General features: G+C 50.0%; 1 protein-coding gene across 5 annotated transcripts in view; it reads right to left on the reverse strand.

The window, feature by feature from the left end:
• Positions 1–15,261, reverse strand: part of GALNT14 (polypeptide N-acetylgalactosaminyltransferase 14) — a 91,431-nt gene that overhangs the window by 34,215 nt on the left and 41,955 nt on the right. For all 5 annotated transcript variants that reach the window (XM_054060884.1, XM_054060887.1, XM_054060882.1 and 2 more), the window contains exon 3: positions 4,852–4,950. In XM_054060884.1, coding sequence (XP_053916859.1) covers positions 4,852–4,950 — 99 coding nt within the window. The remainder of the gene's footprint in view (positions 1–4,851; positions 4,951–15,261) is intronic.

A 15,261-nucleotide genomic window follows, 5' to 3' on the forward strand; every position in this document is an offset into this window, starting at 1 on the left:
ATAAAGTATTGAAAGGGCCACGGGTCACAATTATTGAAATCAGACCTGGAGCACAGAGAGAAAATGCCCGCCAAAATGAACTGCTTCAACAACCCGAAATGGCTAATTACGTAGGAAGAGAGACATCACACCAAGAATAACCATAATGAGCTTTGATTACACTGCGGCTCTCACATTTTATTCTTTCAAATACTCACCGAGCTCTTTGAAATTCAAGAGTTCTCTTGTGTTAACATCAAAAGGTAAGAGCACATGCAAGGCTGCGTGCTTAGGCACCATGAGAAATGATTAGCAAATTGGGGAAGAAACGTCCAGGGTTTAAGCAAAAAGCAGAATAAAAAAAAAGAATAAAAAGACAGTCAGCACAAAGTGCTAAATATACAGTTTCTGCATGACACCTTATTTTTGCATGGCTTGTTTTTGCTTCTCTAATCAGGCTCCTTTCAGTTATGGCACAGGCTCTATATGATGCCACTGCCGCCAAAGGAAGCAGACACAGCTTTGTCATTCCCCTGCCTCAGAGGAGTCTGGATGTGGCACAAGGGAAAGCGCAAGGTGCTGGCTGTCCAGGACATCACCGCTCTTATTTACGAGCACTGGAAAATGAAAGATGCAATAATTTCTCCGCTAATTAATGATTTAAATATTTCATGCAGTGTTCGCAGCAGTCACATCAGGACTTTTGCCAAAGGATGTTTTTGGTTTGTCAGCAAGAGGTAAATAATTAAGTTTCATTATTCCTGTTCTGAGCTCCCCAGCTGCAAGTTTGAAGAATGAATAAATGAAGACCACTCAGCGGAGCAAATGAGGCTGTCTTGCCCCTTGCCCCACAGGTTGCCAGCACAACAGCCGTCGCCACTCTTCTCCTGCCCAGCCTATGCCAGCGCTGACCGGCCACCCGGCTCCCAAACCCATGCCACTGGAGAAGTCCCAGCACGGTGGTCACTGATGGTCTGGGAGCAGAGCATCATCCCAGGCTGCCCGCAGCTCTGTCTCCTCCAGCCCTGCCTCCAGGGCAAGCGGCATTCCTCTCCCTGCTGCTTCCAGGGAGGGGGAACACAGCAAGCCTTGGTCCCTGTAAACCTTGGCAGGGAATGGCACACCACATCGAGCCCTAAAAGCAAAATTGAACTCTCTGCAGTGGCTGCATCTCAGCACGTGGGCACACCAATGCCCGCAGGGGTGGGACAGCAAAGGGATGGCATTCTCCTAAGTAAGCCATGGAGTCCCCCTCACTCCATGGGGTTGATGACAGGAGGCACTGTTTCCCAGCACTGCTTAGAGGCCCAGCACCAGTAATAAGGAGTCATCTCCTTTCCTGGACATGTTGCTCCTTGTCCTCCAGTGACTGCTGTGACCTTGAGACACCCTTAGGCTCTCACTCTGGAAGAGCCGAGCAATGACCTGTTTTCCCTGCCTAAATTCAGGGAAACCCCTCCATGGGTTTACACACACGCTTCCATCCCTGTGCTGCTGGACACTCAGCATCTTAACACACCGAGCCCTGGAGCTTGGAATATGGGAAATCAAACTGCAGGGGAAAGAGAAACCTGCCCAAGGTCATTCAGGCATTGAGTGGCTGAAACAACCACCCAACGACAGCTTTGTCACTGTCTGCACAGTGAAAAACAACACGAACCAACATCCTCCAGAGCTACTTTGCTGTTCCTCATCTCCTCCTCTCTGGCCTCTTCTCCTCTTTCCCATTTCCCTTTCTTATTACACCCTTCCTCTGCTGCCTGGACAATCACACATATTCACAAGCACAGTTACACATGCATTTACAAATGCTGACTGCATCATTTGCAGAGATTCAGGCATTTGATTAACTTAGCTTTTCTTTTTTCTTTTTTTCCCTCCTTTTCTTCCAGCTGGCAAATGGTCAGAGAAAAGATAGTGAAACTTTTAAACTCATTCATTATTCAACACAATGCACTAACTCTGCTCGATAGCTCTGACAATGCAAACTGTTCATAACGAACCACCCCAAACACAATGTGACGCACACAAGGGCTGCCGCGGAGGACACCTATTGGTGCCTCTGCTTCATTTCTCCAAGCACTCACAAGCATGCACGGAGCCTGCAATACAGCTCAGCCCTGACACTCTGAGCATTAAAGCTCCCAGGCACCGTGGAAAAGCACAGAAGGAGCAAAATCCCTCCCGCTCATCCATGGGAGCTGATTTCCTCCTCTGCCAAGGCGTGCCTTCACCAGCGTTTCCATCTGCCACTCCTCCATGCCTACAAGGGGCCTGTAAGAAGTGCACCTGTTAGGTGGACAGTGCCCCACTGCTTTAGACACACCAAGCAATGTCTTTTTGCCCTCTTTCTTGTTCCTGCCTCAAAAGTTAACTGAGAACACCCATTTTGCAAGGAGGCTGTAAAATCCAGCTTGCTGGAACTCAGGAAACCAAGTCTGCAAACCTAAAATCTTGCATCAGCCACAGACAAATGGTGTCCCTGTTTCTTAGCCTGTCCATTCACCACACAGGTTATACTAAGAGCACACCACAGAGACCATGGGGAGAACAAGGCAAGAAAGGTGCCCATTTCACCCACCACTGTGCTCAAAGTGCTTGGAGACTCCTGGCCACAGACTGCTTCGAGAGGCACGAAGCAGTGTCAGGACAGGGTTTGATCTGAATGGCAAAGGAAAATGATCCATGATGTTACAGCCACCACGGGATGGAGTCAGCTGGAAGACCTAATTAAACCAAGCATTTGCTGAGCAAGGGGAAAACACACAGGGCAGTCAGAAGGCACAGCAAATTAACCTACAGAGGCTGCAGAAGCAGATGAGCCCTCAGCTGAGTCCAAGAACAGGCAGAGAGGAGGCAGTACGTGCACAACCATGGCCGGAGAGGAACAGAGCACGAGCTACATCGCTAGCACAACTTTCCACCAAGGGCTGGTACCCCTAGGGCCGGTTGGATTAAAGCAAGCCTCTAAGTACTGCATCCGGGAGGAAAACTGTGAATTCCAACGCCAGGAGGCCACCTTCAAACCATGGGACTACAAAAAGAAGTGTGAGCTCTGGATCCCAGGCCAGGAATAGGAGGATAGACAGGGACCCAAGGCTGTCATCTTGGTTCCTCACTGCCCAGGCTTGCCTCTGCCATGCAGCGCAGGGGGATGCTCTGCAGGGCTCCGGCTCCATTTGGAGATCAGCTTATAGGAAAGAGGGCTCAGAAGGGGCCCCAGAGCTGGGAAAATCTCCCCACAGGCAAAACAGGAGCACTGGAATCACCAGGGAGAAGCAGTGCACAGGGGCAAAGCTGCAGTGGAAATCACATGCAGCTGGGTAAGGAAGGTAGTAAAGCCAACAATTCAAGTCAGCAAAGAAAAGAAGAACAAGGAAGGAAGTCTTTTTATAGCTGGAAATCAAACTTCAGAGGTCAATATCTCAGACAAAGAAGGGAAAATTCAAACTGCTTGCATTTCTAACTGCCATTGCTGCAACAAACAGCTCACTAGTGAATCCAGACATGGGGGATCCAGTCACGAGAGCCGTGTCGTGGGTCCAACACCCCTCATGTGACAACATCGCTCATGAACGTACCTGCCACGACAATCAAGTGCTGATTTATGTGGAGAAATGAGGAAGTCCATCCTTGCACTTCACATGTTATAAGCACCCTACATTTCAAGGGCTAGAGGACTGCCCTGGGCTTTGCCTTGCTGCCTCTACTACCATGGGTTCTGGAGAATGTTAAACCTACACAAGGCACTGTAAAGATACAAGAGAAGGTCCAGGAGCAAGGAGGTGGTACACAGTACCAACTGTCAGTGCTACACAGGCCTGAAATCCACACATTCTGGAGAGAGAAAGTAGTGATAGATTATTAAATGTGAAGCGAAGGATTGGGATTGGGCATGGAACCATAAAGCAAAGCAGGAATTCAATTTCAGCAAACTCATTTGTGGCACCGAGTGCGTCCACTGAGGAAGGGTGCTGCTGTCAGAGAAGAGCCCAGCGAGGACGTGGCAGTGAACAGGGCACAGCTGAAGCCTCCTCCAGCCGGCAACCCCAGTCTGACCAGTACCAACAAAGGCAGGGAGTACCAGTGGATGCCTGGGTTTAACTGGCAAGGCTCGTAGCAGGACACAGACCTTCACTGTGTGGGCATGAGACAGATCTGAAGACCACCCGTGGTTGACACCAAGCAGAGCACAGCCAGGGCACTACAGAGGAACCCCTTGGCAGAGACCAGGGACGGACTCCTCAGACACACCTCACAAGACCTTCCCACAGGAGAACATCCAGATTCAAGGCACACATTGGGATTAAACACTGATTTAAAAACCCTGCAGTAAAAATGAAGCCCTTGGTCTCTCCACTACAGCGGAACACAGCCAAGAACAAACTGACAAATGAAGGAATGGCCACATGCCCAGAGCGCTCCACCAGGCATCCAGCAGAGTACAGAAACCGTCCTTGAAAAGCCAGTCTGTGTGTGCACCATTAGGGCTGCTCAATTAGAAAGCCTTTCTGGCACTCAGCGGGTCACTGAGGAAGCTTGAACAGCAGCACCAGAGCACACATCTGCACAACAGCTGTGCCCTGACACCCAGCTGGAGAAACTCTATGATTGCAGACTCCGTCTCATCTGCTGCTGTCCCTCAAGAGCGTCCTGCACTAGACCCTGCAGAGGGAGCACAGCTACTCCCTTCCCTGAGCATCCCACTGTAAAATCTACTTCTCAGAGACCAGCCTTCATCCTAATTTCTCCCAGTGACCATTTCAGGTAGGTCTGTTCCCTCTGCTGGAGTGAGTGCAAACAGATTCTGTATTCGTTCACTCAACCTCTAGCTCCCTCACCCTTTCTTAAGAGCAGCCAGGGAGCTCTTACCTCCGAATGGTCCTTAGCAGGGCTGACCTGGCCTCATTGTGGAAGGTGATGATGACGCTGGTTGGAGGGAGGTCCTGGCGATAGCGCAGAGTCGTACACCTGGGGAGGGAGGAAGAAGGAAAGGTAGTTCAGGCACTGGAATTCCATATGGGAGCTCACTTCCCTAAAGCAGACAGAGTCCATCAGTTGATGGTCCTCCAGCCACTACTGAAAAAAAGGAACCAAAAAAGTTTTACTGTGTAAATCCACTTTGAAGGAGTCCAGAAACTGACGATTAAGTCACTGAGGATTAAAGTAACAAAAAAAGCTTAACTGTCATTATCAGGAAGAGAAGAGAAGAGAACTGAGGCACCCAGCTCGCAGCCCCTTCTCAAACCATTGTTTGCCAGCTGGCACAGCCTCCTGGTGCCAGCAGCCTTCCCCACTGATGGGCAGTGGGAAGCCAGAGCCCTCCCTTTTTGTGTTAGTTAAAGCAAAGGCACCGTCAGCAGATACTCCTCACCAATCTGAGCATGAAGGGATCGGGAACGGGACCTTAGTGCCAAGGCAAGGCATAGCTGAGGCACTTGGACAGCTGCAAGTCGTACGCTGCCTCAGTGGCTATGTGAGCTGCACGGAGCTCTTGGCACCATTCCTGAAGTACTTGTAACCATGCTGAGGGATTTTCTTTCTTAAATGCAGGCAGCAGCCCAAGCCCTCTCACACTGGTGGCACCAGCAGAGGCAAGAGCATCCCTGCAGCTCCCATTCCAAGCAGGCTCACTCCCACCTCCCGAGGCAGCTGGCTGCAAGGTAAGCGGGGTCTCATTTCTAAATTGATTTGTTTCCTTGTTCATTCTGCCTTAATTGCGTAACCTGACTAGAGGGAAGTTTTGGATTTAAATCTCTCCAAGCCAGCCTGCAGAAGGTGAAAACCCACAACTGCAACCACAGCCCCTGCATTTCCCAGGAGGAAATGTCACAGACTCTGTAATTACTTCAACCTTTAGCTGATAAAATTTGTGGCTTTTGTAGACCAACACCAACATGTTCCTAGCTCATGAAATCCAGAGGCATCCCTTACATCTGTGCTGCTCTTTTCAGGTTCCCATCAGTCCTGTGATGGACTGAGGATGACACAGCAGCTGCAGGAGGGCATCCCATGCCCAGCCTGAGGAGCTCCAGTCACAGCCCTCATCCCGCTTCCCACCCACGAGCCACTTGCCTGCTCCTGTGTCCCTGCCCTGGTGCTACCACAACCACCCTCCTGTGAAGCATGAAAGAAAACTGAGCAACCGATCTTTCAAGAAATCATCAGTCTGCTGCCCCAAAGCTCTGCACCACGGCATCTGCAAGGGGAATTGAAAACAGATGGGAAAATTATGGTGGGGATGTGGAAGAGAAAGCAGGTTACAGCAGCCAGATATTGCTGGTTTATGTTATCAGCATGGCACGTTGCACCTCAGAAACGCCAAATGCTAGACATATTCTTCTTAATGAGGTATTTCACCTTTTCATTCTGAAACAGCATTTCTGATTATTTACAAAGTGACCTAAATGAAAGGCAAGAGTGCGCGATGGGTGGAATCATTCCAAAGATAAGAAAAAACATAACAACGTGGGTCAGACAAAGTATTTGTAAGCTCAAAGTGAATCAGTTACTGTCTTTTCTCACCAAAACCTTTCCCAGATCCTGCCTCAACTTGACCAAAGCAGATTTCTTGTTACTACCCTGTTCTTTCAGCATAGTCACCAACCCCCAACACACAGGGGAGTTGTGAATTAGGGAACAGCAAGAGGTTGCACTCTGAGCCACTGATCCGGGTCACTGTGGGCCACTCGCATCATCCAGTGACCAACTTCAGCTGAGCCTTCCTGACCCAGTGAGAAAGAAGTAGATGCAGCTGCTCAGTGCCTTTTTGCCATACTCACGCTCGGCTCTCACTTGCTTTGTGGAGCTGCAGGGACAGAGTGTGGCAATTGTTCTCCCTGTCTATTTGTGCACCATTATCTCCCAACTGCTTCCCGATGTGGGTCCTCCCACCCACTTCCAGCATGGCATCAGGGGAGTCTGTGAAAAAAATGAGGGAAACTGTTTCTGGAAAAGAATGAAAGAGGGTGGAAAATATAAAGTCATCAATACTTTACTTAGGGTGTTACGATAGTTAGGGAGCTAATAAATAACGCCACAGCGGACATGTGCTGTGCCACCCACACGCAGGGGCGCCAGTGATCCTGTACGCTGGATGAGCCAGCTCCTCATCCATGACAACAACTTGTTTTTAAACTCCAGATGTCTGTGCACCACAGTGGCCCAACCAGAGTGCGCACATGGGAAACACCGAAATGCCATGTCCAAGCACCTCAAGAGCTTGGTCTGGATCTGCTCCTCGCCCCTGACTTCAGTCTGACGAGGCTCACCACATTCAGAGATGAGACCAATGCCTGCACTGCTGCGGTGGAGCAGGCAAGGACCGGGCAGCACTCCAGCCTCTTGTCGTGTGCAGCTCTGCACCACAGGCAGGACTCACTCCCCAGAAACCAGCCCAGAATGGGTTCAGCTGAGATGCTGCATCCACCAGGGCTCCTCTGGGGCTGCCATGCGGCCCTGGCTCAGCCCTCACCCAAGATTGTATCCCCAGGCCCTTCTTCCAGGAGCCCTCCCAAAGTTTCCTCCCATCGGTCCCACATTTTTTTGCCTTCAGCCCCCCGTGTAAGGGCAGCTGAGCGTCCTGACTCCCCCAAAGGCAGATTTCAGCTTAAATTGTTGACTACAAGTGTTTTTTTGGCACTTGCTCGGGTAATAAAAACCACAGCTTGGAAAAGCATTAAATCCAGCATGTCCAGAATTATTTTGTGTGACAATTACATCTGGGGTAATTTCAATTTAATACCTCACTGCGAGTGAAAATTGCAGCATGCAGTCCTAAAATTGCTGTAATAATGAAAATAAACCCGCTAAGAGCTGCCTGTGCTACCTCAGGCTGTCACCAGCTAAACGCTTTGTGCCGCTTATGGCATTTCATCCGTCACCCAACTGCCAACAAGGAAAACCCAAAACGACCACCCACAGCATTTTCAGGAAACCAGTGGAAGTTTGAGGGATGGGGGGAGGGGGTTTGCTCCAAAACAAGAATTCCCACTGAATTTTGTAACAATGTCAGAATCAGAAAGTTATGAAAGGGTCACCCTGCCTACAGACACCTTAGGGATCCCGCTTGGACAATCGCAGCTAGACAATCCCAGCTCACCGTACTTCCTTCAGAGCGGAATGAGCAGCACCTCTCTTCTCCATGTTCCAAACACGCCGCTAACAGCTCAGGAATGAATGGTGACACAACCGTAAGCAAGGATGCTGACAACCAGCGCCCTGCACCCATCACAGCAATCATAAAGTCCTCTCACCGACTCCCAAGCTTTGGACACTCCAGTTCTCCTCACAGGCCTCCCAAGTCCTCGCTCTGACAGCTTTATTCCTCGGTTGCTTTGACCCTTGTGTCCCTGGCAAGTGATGGGTTAACACACCCTGGTGACCTCTGCCCAGTTGCCCTGCATCCCTGGAGGTCCTTCTGATGAGGAACACATGACCGTTCCAAACGCACTTCAGAAACACCGCCACACAGCAAAGTGGCAAAGCCCAAAGGTGCAAACAGAAGCGGACTCTGCTTCTCCAGGGATGGCTGCCCCATCCCTGGAGGTGTTCAAGGCCAGGTTGGATGGGGCCTTGGGCAGCCTGATTTAGTGGGATGTCCCTGCCTATGGCAGGGGAGTTGGAACTAGATGATCTTTAAGGTCCCTTCCAACCCTAACTATTCTATGACTCTATGATTCTACGATTCTCAGCCCCTCCTCGTCCACCCTTGGGCTCATCCAGAGCGTAGCTTCTTGACATCTGCCATCACGTGCCCACAGAACTGTGCCATGTACCCCAAAACCCGTCTCTCATGCTCTGCCTCTTCTATGCCTCCTTCTCCTTCTTCAACAGAGGACTGTCCTCATTCTGCTCCCCCAGCTTCCCCTGCCAGGCTTCTGCTCACTCCTCTTCTCTGCTTCCACAACCACCACTTGCCAACAGCTCTGCTTTGGATGTTTAACATCTTCCACAAAGTCCAAACTCTCCCTCACACATCTCACCATTTCCAGAGCGCTCTCTGCATATTTACTTTGAACAGCCAGCCACACCAGACAGAGCTACACCACCTGCCAGCTCTCTCCTGGCTCCTCCTTCTCCTTGGAAACCCATGGGAGGGCAGCCGTGCCAAAAGGAAAGAAGGATGAGAAGTCAGGTGTCAGTGATGCCACATGATTGCTGGGAACGCCGGCAAGAAGATCAGGAAGACTATCAGGAAAACACTGCCAGGACGCTGAACCACCTCTGGCTGTTAGACAAGACTCCCACAGGAACCTGCCCAGGTCCCTGTCTCTCCCCTCCCCAGCACATCCTACCACAAAAATACCAGAAAATGGGCAAAAGAGAACAGCCCTCCTGAGGACAGGAGAAGATGACAGAGGTCTTCTCAGCCTCCATGATGTTCTTTAGTCGAGGTGCTACCGTGAGTATGACAGCCACGGCCAGTGCTGTCCTGAAGGCAAGCAGCTCCGAGCCTTGGCAGTGAACCACCTCCTGTGCTACTCACCTGGACAAGGACCTGGGAACTGGAACCTGGGTTCAGCTCAGCCAGTTGACCTGAGAAGGTCAATACCCTTGGGTTGACCAAGGAGGATGTTCCTCTACACAGGATTTTCAAACTAAAGCAGTGCTGTATTTGGCTCGCATACAATTAGTATTTCCCCTTCCTCCCTCCCTTCCTCCCTCCCTCTCTCCCTCCCTCCCTCCCTCCCTTCCTCCCTTCCTTCCTTCCCTCCTTCCTTCCTTCCTTCCTTCCTTCCTTCCTTCCTTCCTTCCTTCCTTCCTTCCTTCCTTCCTTCCTTCCTTCCTTCCTTCCTTCCTTCCTTCCTTCCTTCCTTCCTTCCTTCCTTTTCCCTGCAAGATAGTTATCTAAAAAATGAATCAAACGGCTAAACTTGAAGAAAGGGAGAAATGCAAGAAGGCAAAAATAACCTTCTGTGCACATGATGTGCTGCTGCCTGCGAACCTCAAAACTGATGAAATGATGCATTCATAATTTATTAAAAATTTGCTGGATTTTTGTTTCTGGAAAACGGGGTGGGGGGGAAGAACCTACTAAAAAGGAAGGAGGGAATAGCATGGCTGCATTTAAAAACAAGTTAAAGCAGATTGTGTGACTTGATTTTCAAAGCAGCTCATGAATGATTCAGACTTCCAGGGCTCTCCACAGACTCAGGGCCTGTCTGGCGTCAAGTCTCCCCACGCCTCATTCCTCAGAACTGAGGCAAAAAGGGAAAAAGGACCCAATAAAAGTGAAAAAAAAAACCAGAACAACCCAAGAAACAAACAAACAAAAAAAAAAACACTAAAAAAAAGAACTTTCTTTGTTTTCAGTGGAATTTTAAATCATGGCCAAATTCTGGTTCCAGTTTTATTGTAACGCCAGAGCTGATGTTAAAACTTTGAGCATGCAGGGATCTGCGGCGCTTACAGTAAAAATCCAGCCAAATGGCCCCAAAGATTGCCTGGGATCGTCCTTTCACTACAGCTGATGGAGTAGGACCTTCAGGTGCTGTGTAGCTGAAAAAATAAACAAACAAGAGTTTGATGGAAGAAACTGTCTCATGGCCTTAATTATCACTAGTAGCGAGCCTTGGAGAATCAGTTCCATCGCTTACTAATACTCGACCTCGATTCCAGCCTACACAAACGTATTGGGTCAATAGCAACACCAAGACAAGCGTGAAAGTTAAACAAACAACTTCATCCTGTCAGAATTACTGGGAGCAAGTTATCAAAGTAATCAATGGCACATAATAACTATAAGACAAGTGGTCAATAAGTTACAGCGGTCAAAGGCAGAGGATGGCTCTAGCAAGGAGTGATCAATGGCACTCCGGGAACGCTGAAGCACTTGGTGATGACGCAGTGTCCATCACAAAGCCATCAGCAAGCCCTGGTACAGTCCAGGTGGGCGCTGCATCACTCCCAGTGAAGGGCACCAAGGCGAGCAAGGCTTTATCTTTCCTATAAAAACACAGAAGGATCCTCTCTGCTCATTTCAGGGAAGGAGGCACATGGAGTTCGAAGAGGAGAGCTGATGCCTCCACGGACTGACCAGTGTTGGCGCACCCATCCTGAGGGACACAGGTGGGACGGCAGTCGATCCTGGTCTACTGGACACCCCCATCCCTCCCTGCATCAGGAAGAAGGCCTCTCCCTAGTGCAGCGAGCACCACAGCAGTGCCACGTCCTCCCACTGGTGGCTCCTGCAGCAACAACATGTGGCATGGCTTCACTTCCACACTCTTTGTTCCAGAGGAGCCCAACCTACACTGTTCAGCTGATCCACAAAACCACTTGCTTTTAAATACAGCCTGCAATTTCTAGATGACTACAGGCGCCACAAACATTTGCGATCTACATGAATTTTTTTTCTTTTCAGGATGAGAAACACAGATCCCTCGGGCCTTGAGTTTCCTTGTATTTTTACTTTGAGATTCACTGGGAGTTTTACTTCTGGTTTACCCTGAAATTGCTGACTCCCTGGCTTTTCTTTTTTCTTAAAAAAACAAAGAACCAAAACACAGTTATTCACCCAGCTCTACCAAGCCCTGTGCCCCAGATTCAGGCTCCGGAGATGTGGCACTCACAGCACGGACAGTGGAGTGGATCCCATCAGCCACCCAGCTTCCGTTTCCAGCTTCAGCCTCTCAAATGGAAGCAGCAGTGCCCATGCCCCACAACTGCTCATCTTGAAATAGAGCAGTTCGTTTTCAGGATGCAGTGACTGGCAGGTCACTGTCTTTTATTAAATTCTCAGCTCTCCCCCCTCCCTACCATGACAGGGACACACAGAGAGATCATCGTGCCACAGACAGATCATCCGGGGAATGAGTTTTTATCTCTGGGCGAATGTGTCACAGAAGTGGAGCTCATTACTGGGGCTCTGTTTTTGGAAAAGATTAATATTTTATCACACGTCTTCTGTCTCCAGGAATAATTAGCCCTGGCAGCAAGAGCTCTGCTATTTCCCAGGGGACTGAGCCAGAGGCTGGAGGGATACACATGGGACTGATGGATAGACAACATCCCAGCTGCGGGCTAACAGTACATCTAACCAGAGGCTACTTCTCAGCACTAACTCACCTGCCATGGAGTATTACTGGAGGCCAACCCTGCTCCAAAGGCTGTGCATATTCTGCTCATCCTACTCTATGTCCTCTGGTACAGGAGGTGCTCTAAAGCAAGGCACTGCGACTCAGCCAAGAGCTTTGCAGCCACACTCATGACACCTGAACTCTAATCCAAGCCCCTTCTCCTTGGACACCATGTCAGGCCAAGCTCTGCAGCAGGTTCTTCCCTCACTGTTCAGACACCAGGGTATACACAGCAAGAGGGAAATCCCATGGACTTCCCTAGTCCTTTCATCCCAACAGCAATCCTGTCCTCATGGGGAAAACTGAGCACCACAGGCAATTCCCACAGCGACAGCAGTGGATAAGGTCTCCTCAGAGCTTGCATGGAAGTCCCCAGCACCCAACATCTCCCCACAATGCTGCTCAGAACAGGGCCAGGATGTAGGCAGGGTAAACGGAAGGACCGTAAAAGGATGAGGGAAGAGCCACTTCATATCGACACAGAATTATTTTGAGCATGTGATTTCCTTGGAAAAATGCAATGGACAGGTGGGTGGGGAATGTCCAAAATAAAACTCTCACAGGGAAACTACACCAAAACAATTCAGGTGAAGGTAATCTATCACCCGGAGAGTGGGGGAAACTGTTTTCAGCATTCCTTTCTCTCAAGAGAGCAACTTTTGGCAAGCAAGATGTTAGTCTAACCGAAATAAAGCTGTTCTCCAGGGAAGAGGCAGCTGGGATGGAGGCTGTGCAGGCTCCTCAGTGAGCTCCTCTGTTCCTCAGGGATATTATACCATGGTGTTGTTGAACAGTCCCCAGTCACCCCCACTGCAGGAGCTGGGCTCCAAGACACCAGGTCCAGCGAGCTTCCCCGGTACCTGCACTGCTGATTCTCTTTGCTCTGCAGACACTTTTCAGCTGACAACACAGCCTTGGAATCATTTCTGCTCACAGCATGACCAGGAGCCATAACTCACCCTTCCGGCACAGCACTTTCAGACATAACTAGCTTTGTCTTACAGAAAAAAAAAAAAAAAAGAGTAACACAGCCATGCAGCTGACAACCTCCTGCCTTCAAACCTCTCGCCGACTTTCAGCTGCCCAGCTGCATTAGGAGAAGCTACAAAGCATATTAAGACACTTTCCTTCACATCACTGACCTGAGCTGGCTACCTCTGACTCCTCCTGAAGGGTTACCAGGTTGCACAGATGCCGAGGCAGGACCAATTTTCTCTCCTAAGATGTTGCCCAGCCTGTGAAAGCTTCAAACTTGGGCTACAAAAGGCAGCTGATTGATGGCAGAAGCAAAATTAAGGCCACTTTAGGCAGGTCCAGTTCATCCCCAATACACACACCAGCCCCTCTCTGCCTGACAGACTGTTCTTATACCAGCATCTGCAGAAAAGGAGGTGATGGAAAAACACCGTGTCAAGCACTAACCTCTTGGGGTCTGGCGTCCAGGAAACAAAAGCAATCACAATGTTTCCTAATGGAATTACTTTGATCTCAAATGAGTTTTCCGTTCATTTGTGTAACTGCTCGCCTACAGGGCCATGCTGAACTCTTGCCTGTAGTTAGGAATAAGAAGGATACCAAGACCAGAGGCGCAGGGATCACAGATGTCCTCTTACCCAGCTAATTCAGCCTCAGAGTAACCTCTGCTGGCAGAAGATCCAGGGACAGCCCCCACCCATTGGGATTTTGCCCAAATGTGATAAATCTGATTTTGTAACAAAACCACAAATGCCCTGGTTTTGCCCAGAAACAGTGTAACAGCTGGAAAACCAGATTGAGGGACATCTTTGGGATACTGCTGGCAGTCATGCAGCAGCCAATGACAAGCCTCAAAAGCAAGCAGATACCCGTACCCACTTGCATCCAGCCCCCTCCAGCCCACGCAAGGTGCAGCCAGCTCCTCCTCCCCGGGGCATCACACAGTTCTCCCGGGGAAGCCTCCACACAGGGACCCCCAGTCCACAAGGAAGGATGCAGGACAGAGCAAAGCATACAGACAGCAGTGCAAGGACACTTCCTCCAGCTTTCACCAGCACAGAGTCCAGAGGTGCAGCAGTGTTCAAGCACCTCCCTTCCCCTGTCCTCTTCACCTGGCTCCCTCCTTTTGGTCTTAGCTTCACCCACCTTCACGGACAGAGGCCCATCTACCCTGACTGCAGGCACAGTGGGCGTACGTCTGCTCAGCCACACTTGGCTCCCTGCTGTCCCACCACCCCACTGCCCCAGGCAGATGCACTCAGCAGCATCAGGGTCAGGGAAATCATGTGCACACACACGCATACCCACACTTCTTGCCCTGGTCCATGACACAGCACATTCAGCATCAGCAACTTGTATGGCACTGCCTGAATAAGCAGATTTTTAAAATAACAACCCCTTGGGACCTCGCCTGTGTTACTCAGGAAACTGGATCAGCTCAGCCAGAACCCAGAGGCCACAGCGGGAAGTGTACAGAGTCAGCAAAGGGAAGGGCTACGGCAGACCAGGAAAACCTCCAGGTTCAGTTCCACTCTCAACTATTCCATGTAACGTCCCTGCAAGCCTTCCCTCTAATTCAAAGGGGGTTCAGCCACCCACTGGATACCAACTGCCTTCAGGTGCTACTGAGGATGGCAGAGCCCCATGCCTGTGGAGCAAGGTGGGCTTTGCCACATATGTCATTCTCAAGACATTTAAGTTCCTCCTTTGGGGACTCTCAAGTAACCAGGCAAGGAACACAAGATGCCAAAATCCCTACATGGGGTGCAAAATGCATTTCTAGCTGCTGAGACCCAGTGTTCACTACGATTCATCTCAAAGTGGTTTTGGTCTTGCGGGCAATGACATTCAAAGAAGACAAAGCAATGTGAGAAGTCCAAGGGGATCATAAACAAGCTAAGCCAAAGGCAATGCTGTCAAAATCTACTTTTCTCCTCTTCAGTTCCTCACTTCCAAGAAGAAATTACAATATTCTCAGTACACTTGACTGCTTGCTGCTCCAGGGATGCAATCATCAACTCAGCCAAAACCAGAGCCACTTCAAAACCCACATGTGACACAGCTGCTCTCACGCAACGCATGCGGACGCCCACACATGCTTCCACGTGCCATGCCCAAGCACATTTGTGCAGGACACTGGGACACAGGAAGACGTACAGAGGCAGAGATGCACTCAGCTCCACGTGCCCATGCGCAGGTACCACAGCTGGCAGAGGCAGGATGCCAT

Source organism: Cuculus canorus, chromosome 3, assembly GCF_017976375.1.
Source record: "Cuculus canorus isolate bCucCan1 chromosome 3, bCucCan1.pri, whole genome shotgun sequence".
NCBI lineage: Eukaryota > Metazoa > Chordata > Aves > Cuculiformes > Cuculidae > Cuculus > Cuculus canorus.